The 7,794-nt window shown below is 42.7% G+C and overlaps 1 protein-coding gene across 1 annotated transcript; it reads left to right on the forward strand.

The window, feature by feature from the left end:
• The first annotated feature begins 6,975 nt into the window (after positions 1 to 6,975).
• Positions 6,976 to 7,518, forward strand: LOC143038318 (general transcription factor II-I repeat domain-containing protein 2-like). The gene has a single exon (XM_076207343.1). It carries the CDS (start codon positions 6,976 to 6,978, stop codon positions 7,516 to 7,518), a length of 543 nt encoding a protein of 180 aa, XP_076063458.1.
• The last annotated feature ends 276 nt before the right edge of the window (positions 7,519 to 7,794 follow it).

The raw sequence follows: 7,794 nt of genomic DNA on the forward strand, positions 1-7,794 counted from the left end.
TCTTCCATTATCATCTCTACATCTGCATATTTTACCTTTTCTTCTCTATTTGATTCGCCTCCTCCTCTTCCCGTGTTAATTTCCTCCCAAAACATTTTTATTACTTTCAAAAAATTCTGTCACACCCTTACCCCATTTCACATCTGCTCTCCTCTTTGCCTCTTTTATCCTATGATTTACATCTCTTTTCTCTGTACCTCTCATAGGATTCTCTCGTCCTCTTTTGTAACCAATCTGAAAAATCCTTCCTCTCTTCTACAACTTTCTTTGTTTCATCATCCCACCACTCACTACCCATCTTTCTATTTCCTCCTATCCTCCTTGTTCCACACACCAAATTTGCATACATTGTGACTCCCTTCTTGAACCATCCCCATTCCTCCTCCACTCTTAGTTCTACTTTATCCTTCACTCACTCCCACTCCTCTCTCAGCTTTTTTGGTTGCACTCCTCTTTTTCTTTATCATTTAAGCATTTTACTCTGAGCACCTCCCTACCTTCTGTCCTTTTCCTCTTTCTCCATCTGTCCTCCACTATCAACTTACCTTCCACCAAAAAATAATCTGATAGTCCCCCACTCTCTCCCCTTAGAACATGTAATCCAAAACTCTTCCTATTCTTCTCCTGGTTACCACTATATAGTCCATTAAAGCCCTATCTACCACCTTTCCATCCACCACCCTCTCCCATGTGTAATTATGTTTGACTTTATTCCTTATTACTTCATTTGCTATCATCAACTCTGTGGATACATTTCCACCATCAACTCTCCATGTAAACGGCTGGTAGATAAAGGTAGATAAGTAAGGTATATAGAGGGGTAGGTGGCGAGAATTTCATTTTATGAGTTGGATGTTTGGTAAATAGTAGCCGCGAAGGAGTTGCATAATCTCGCTCTTCGTCTAAAGTTTATAAACAACCTCTAGGGACCAGATTTTATTGTTGTATTGTGTTGATCCAACAATATGTAAACTAAACCAGTGATGCATCGATATCGTGATTGCTTGAGTAAGCAGTATTGCTTAAGACGTTTGTAGTAGTCTTTCTGATTGGAGAAAAGGTGGAGGAGGAGAAAATTTATTGGTTCATGGGAGTAAAGTCACGCCCTTAGGGGAGGTACTTTGATGTAAGAGAAAAGATAATTGGAATGGGGAAGTCGTGATGTCGGTGCGAGGTGGCTTAGTTAGTAAATTGAAGATTTCAGTGGGGAGTTCCTTGGTGTAAATTGACAAGCCAAATGTAATATTATTCGGGAAGAAAATAAGGAAACTTTGACCTTCGTTTAATTCACCCTCGTAAAGAAACATTCTTACGTAAGACAGTGATGAAAAGAAAGTTGAAAGTGAAAGAAGAAATACAGAACCATAGAAGGGAACAGTAAAAATAAGTAAATCATAGTTACTACAGTGGTAACGGAGGTAGTAGTGGTGAGCAGCTAGGGACGTAACGAGTGAATAGAAAACGCTTCTGAAGAGAGGGGAAGAGTACATCAAACTATAGGACTTAGTGCAAGATACGGCAACGAGTGTACGGACACACCAATCTACAGTGCACGTAACCACAACCACGCAGTGCACAACCACAACCACGCAGTGCACAACCACAACCACAACCACGCACGTAACTATTCTGTCACAGAAATTGAAGCTCTTGCTGTCGTATATGCTCTTCGGCATTTTAAGGAAATCATTCTAGGCTATCCTGTCACAGTCCATACAGACCACCAGGCACTTCTTCAACTTTTCAAAGACAAGAACTTGTCCGGGAAACTTGCTCGCTGGTTCTTGACCATTCAAGAATTCAATCCCACCTTCTCATATTTGCGTGGATCAGCAAACCATGTTGCAGACGCACTTTCTAGAAATGTTGCTGCTATCAATTCCCTCCCTCAGCCAATCACTCTTACTCATGCGCGTATACAAGCAGCTCAATGTGGAAACGTGTGATATTTTCTCTCGAGTCAGGAGATACATCAGATCTTACAGACTTCCTTACCTCCTTGGAACACTTCAGATTTGTCGATGACGTTCTTTGTCACGAAACCACACTTTCCAACAAGCATGAACCAAACAAACTTGTACAACAACTCGTAGTTCCTTCTGACTTAGTACCTGAAGTTCTGTTCCTTTTACATGATTCTCCACTTCCTGCACATCCAGGTAAAGACAAATGCTTAACACAGGCCAGACTTCAGTACTTTTGGCTTACCATGAGAAAGGATATCCATAACCACATTGACTCCTGTCATTCTTGTGCTAGCCATTAAGGTCATATTCAGAGTGAAGTTCCCATGTTGAAATACCCAATCCCTAGCAAACCCTTTGATATGGTTGCAATTGACCTTCTCAAATTACCACTCACTTCTAGTGGAAATCAGTACCTGTTTGTGTGTATGGATCATTTTTCCAGATTCTGCATACTTGAACCTATTCCAGACGAGACTGCGATAACAATTGCAAAGACATTCATTGACAGAGTTATTTGCCCCTTCACTACTCCCAAAGTTCTTATCTCTGACAATGGCACGGGATTCAACAATGAGATTCTTTCATATATTTGCAAATCCTTTCAAATAACAAAATGTAATATCGTTGCATACCACCCCAGTTCAAATGGCCTTGTCCAACGCCAAAACAGAAAGATTCTCAATGTTCTCCGACACCTCGCTTTTGACCTCCATCTCTCCTGGGATCGCCATGTCCCTATGATTCAGTCTTGCCTTAACAGTGCCATCAATAGGTCCATATCAGAGTCGCCTCACTTTGTCATCTTTGGTTCCGACAAGCGACTCCCATATGACCTTCTTGCTTCAGAAATAGGTCCCATTTACAACCTTGATGATTTTGTAAAGGTTTCACTTTCAAATTTCAGCTCTCTCTTCAAGAGAATTACTCAGTCTCTTTCTCTCGCCAAAGACGAGATGGCCCGTTCTCAAAATAAAAATGCGAGAGACTAATATTGCAATAGGTGACATAATCTATGCCCAGAACCATTCTCCATCTTCCAAGCTTTCACCAAAATTCCTTGGTCCCTTCCGTGTCCTCGCACTAGAACCTACAAACAAAGTCAAAGTAAAACACTTACATTCAGACACAGAATCCATCATGCACCTGGACACCCTTAAGCTTTTCTCTCGAGGTGTAGACTGTGACAATGACCCTCCGACTCCCACAGAACCCCTTCCTCCTTCCCCTCCCCATTCAACGTCCCCTGTCACACACCCATATAATCTTCGCAGTTGTCATACTTCTTGAACTTTAAAACCTTTTAGTTGCCAAAATGTTCTCCACTACCGTCCTTTCCAAATTCTCATGTTATTCCATGTATATATATATATATATATATATATATATATATATATATATATATACATAATGTTCCATATGCCTGCATGTTCTAAATTCAATATATCTTGCATTGTACGTCGCTGAGGTCAGCTCCTGATAGGTGGCCGAGCGTTTATTGTATTCTAATTCTGTTAGCATTATGCATAGATGTACTGTACAACAAAAATTGATGTGTCATTGTGTCTGTATGTGTGTGCGTGCATGCGTGTGAGCGTGAAGCTTCTAGAAACATTCAAATTGCCATTGCTGCTTACTTAATTAATTATCATTTTGTTCTTGCATACAAAAGTTGAATGAATGAGAGATAGATTAATATACTATCAAAAATTTAATTATTACATTGTATTTTTGTATATGCTGAATTCTATGTGCAAGGAATGATTGTGAAATATTTTAATAAATTGGCAACTAAATTTGAGACTCCAATGAGCGTGAGTAAGCGTGGCGTCGCTCAGAGTCAGTCACAAGCGAGCGGGCATTGGGTTGAGTCACGTGTTTGTGAGTGTGCCTGTGAGAACTTGTATTGTATATTTCCTGTGCAATTATACTTTGAAAATTCCTGGAGCGTTTTCCTTCCCACCTTATTGGACAACCAATACTTAGACGTCTCGGTTCCTCAGCGTTTTGTGGTCAAGGCAGAAGCAGCAACACTGTCTCAGCGATGGGAGGAATGGTTCACCAAGTTTGAATACTATCTTGCCACCACAGGTATAAAAGGCGTAAGTCTAATTAAAGCTGTTTTCTTGCATGTTGCGACTGAAAAGGTGAAAAAAGGCCGCACTGGCTTGGGAGTGTTGATAAAAGACAACCTGTCACCTGACAGACATATCAGCAGGACTGGAAAAGACATATGGACTACTACAGAAGATTAAAGTGGCATTCTATTACATGGATGAAAATATGAAAAAACTCATCGAAACCTTGATAGGTCCAAGACTGGAATATGCGTCAGTAGTATGGTCTCCAGAGTGATGGATATAAGCAAGACTGAGAAAATACAAAAGGCTGGCAGATAAACCATATGAGGAAAGCCTGAAGATACTGGGTCTGCCAGCTTTAAAAGATCGAAGCAAAAGAGGTGACATGATTACAGTGTTCAGGTCATTAAAGAGGAGAGATTGCAATGATAGAAGTGATCTGATTAAGGGTGGGAGGATTTTAAGACAGGGGCGGGCAACCTCCTGCCCGCGGGCCACATCCGGCCCGCCACCCTGCTATAGTCAGCGCAACGAGAAGTGACCGTTAAGGCGGGGTTAGGAGATCTCCCGGTGTTGCCACATCTCCACAGATAACACGGCCCGCACGGCTCACACTGAATGCAGTGTGAGGGGGGCGGGGCCAGAGAATAGATGTAGCGGCATCATCGCTCTCTCTTGATCATATGCCATGTCTATGACTCGAGGAAACGAAACCTTTGTATAGAAAACATTGCTTTGATTTTTACCTCAGTGGTGGTGTTTGACAAAAAATTATAATGTAATTATATGTGGCAACATTATAAAAATATAATATAAAATTATAGAATAAAATAAAATTATAAAATAATTATATGTGGCAACACAGGGGGACTCCCAGTGCTCCACCCTAACGGCTATTTCTCAATGCAATTTGGCCCGCGGAACTCCCAGCAAAACATGAGAAAATATTCCAATAAATATTATGTTTTCAAGTAAATAAATCTAATTATCAAATTACTTTAGTAATAGTAGTTCTAGTAGTAGTAGTAGTAGTAGCAATAGTAGTAGTAGTACGAAAATAAAACACTTATGAAAGCATTAATAATATGGAGTAGTAGTAGGTAGTAGTAGTAGGTAGAAAATTAAGCTAGATCAGATCAGCGAAGTACTAGAAAAACCAAAATTTACACAAAATTCTGCTCAAATTTTAATGGCGAGGAAAACATCATTGATGTATATACGAAGAGTTGGCCCGGGGAAGGATGGCGAAAACAACCCTGGACAAAAGTCTTGAACCACCATCTCAAGTCTTTCGATACATACATACATACATATGTTTAATTAAATACAGTCAACGAAAAAAAAAAAAAAAAACGGCAGTTGTTGGAAATATTGGATTTCTGAAGTCAACTTTCAACATTATCGTTCTTGAGAATATTCTGTCGTCAGCAATCGTCAAATTTAATTCTTCAAATAAAGTTTAAAGTCAACTGTCATATTCATCACTCGTCAACCGTGTATTATCGAATTCAAGCTTCAAATCCAGTTCAAGTCGTCATTTGTCAACTTCTGAAATTTTCACAAACCTTCTGTATGATATATTGGATGGTGTCTTCAGTTTATCGTTCAGGTCGGACAATTATGTAATTAAAGTCATGTAATTAAAATCTGCCAAACAACATCCACTAGCAGATACTGTTTTGACAATTCTGCCCATCACTGCACGATCTGTAATCCTGTCACTGCTAGAGCAGCCAGACGCTAGCGGTCAGTGTCCGTTAGACTTTCACGTTGATACAAGGTACGTAAGTTTCTTGGTCAGTTCAGATCAATTACAGTTATTTCACATAAAAATCAATTACAAATACTAAAATTATGTAGCTACTAATTAATTATATTTAAATTAGATGACATACCTTTACAATCAATGCACCATTATTTCGCTTATTCATTGTTGATATCCCATATTTTCTTCCTTTTCAGCTCATCATTTCTGCAACCCAGCGTGTTAAGAAGAGGAAAGTGGACATCGAGCATCGGACCTTCAACCCTGAATGGGAGAGGTATTTCTTCATAGAACTCTTTGGACAGGCCCAGTGCCTCATATGGTTGAAGACTGTGACTGTCCTAAAAGAGTATAACGTGCGCCGCCACTGGGAGACAGAGCACCGATCGTCAAACTTTGTGTCGATGTCTGCCGCCGAGAGGAAGGACGCCATCGTTAGACTATCAGGCAACCTGCAGAAACAAACTTCGCTCTTCCGCAAGCAAAATGCTGAGGCCGAAAAGGTGATGCACGCCAGTTATGAAGTATCCCGCATCCTTGCTCCCCGAATGAAACCATTCGCGGATGGGGACTTCATCAAGGAATGCCTCCTCGCTGTAGTGGACTCCGTCTGTCCAGACCAGCGTTCTGCCTTTGAAAGTGTGAGCCTTTCGTCCCGTACCGTTCGTCGTCCCATCGAGAATATGTCGGACAACGTGCACGACTCACTCAAAACACGCAGCTCGAACTTCGTCGCCTTTTCCCTAGCTCTGGATGAGAGCACTGACACAAAGGACACGGCCCAGCTGGCCGTTTTCATGCGTCACCGCTGACCTCCAGGTGTGTGAGGAATTCCTCCAGCTTGTCCCACTGCGCGGCACCACCACTGGGCAAGACATCTACGACGCCGTGCTGCAATGTGTTGATCAACACTCCCTGGACCTCTCCCGTCTTGTGTGCGTGACAACCGACGGTGACCCGGCCATGGTTGGGGAGAAGGGCGCCGCTTCGCTGCTAGTGCCCCACTGTGAAGCCGCCGGATACACTCAACCTATTAACACGATGCACTGCATCATCCACTAAGAGTCCCTGTGCGCCAAGTCTGCCAACCTCGTTGATGTCATATCTGTCGTGGTGAAGCTCCATCCTCTCCCGCAGCCTTAACCACCGTCAGTTCCAGGTACTGATGGACGAGGTGAACGTGCACTACAACGACCTGCTCTACTTCTGTGAGGTACGATGGCTGAGTCGTGGGGCCATGCTGTCTCGTTTGTGTGACCTACAGCAGGAGATTGCCACCTTCCTACGTCAGAAGAACCTTCCCCACGCTGATCAATTCTCTGATCCGCGGTGGCTAGCTCGCTTGGTCCTACTCACGGACATCACGGCGCACCTGAACGCCCTCAACATGATGCTGCAAAGCAAATATATTCTTGTGACAGACATGTACGCGCACATCACCGCCTTCGAGGTTAAGCTGCGCTTGTGGGAGGCTCAATTGGCATCTGGTCAGTTTGTGCATTTTCCTCGCCTTGCTGCTTGTGCCCCTGACGGCGTGGACCTGGACACTTGCGTTAGTGTCGTCACCTCTCTTCGTGAGGAATTTGCTTCCCGTTTTGCAGGAGTCAGAGTGCTGGCTGCGGACTTCAAGCTTTTCAATGCTCCCTTTGACTTCCCCGTGGAAGATATCCCTGCACATGGAGTTGGTGGAGCAGCAGTGCAACGATGAATTGAAGGCGAAGTTCCGCACCGTTGTCCTTCTTCCGCGACATCGTCCTCCCTTTTAACAATTTTCAAGAATACATTACGCATGTTCAACGCATTGTGGCCATGTTCGGCAGCACCTACTGTGGATAACAGCTCTTCTCCAAAATGAAGTACACGAAGTTTCACCTTTGCTCCCAACTCTCAGACCGCTATCTCAATGACATTCTTCTGTTGTCTACCTCAACCATCGAGCTAGACATGGAAATACTTCTTCATGGCAAACAGCACCATTAATCTC

This window comes from Oratosquilla oratoria, chromosome 24, assembly GCF_046742065.1.
Source record: "Oratosquilla oratoria isolate Oo_2021 chromosome 24, ASM4674206v1, whole genome shotgun sequence".
Lineage (NCBI taxonomy): Eukaryota > Metazoa > Arthropoda > Malacostraca > Stomatopoda > Squillidae > Oratosquilla > Oratosquilla oratoria.

What these genes read in the sequence shown, in the direction of transcription:
- LOC143038318 (XM_076207343.1), top strand. Translation starts at nt 6,976, where the DNA reads ATGGACGAGGTGAACGTGCACTACAACGACCTGCTCTACTTCTGTGAG.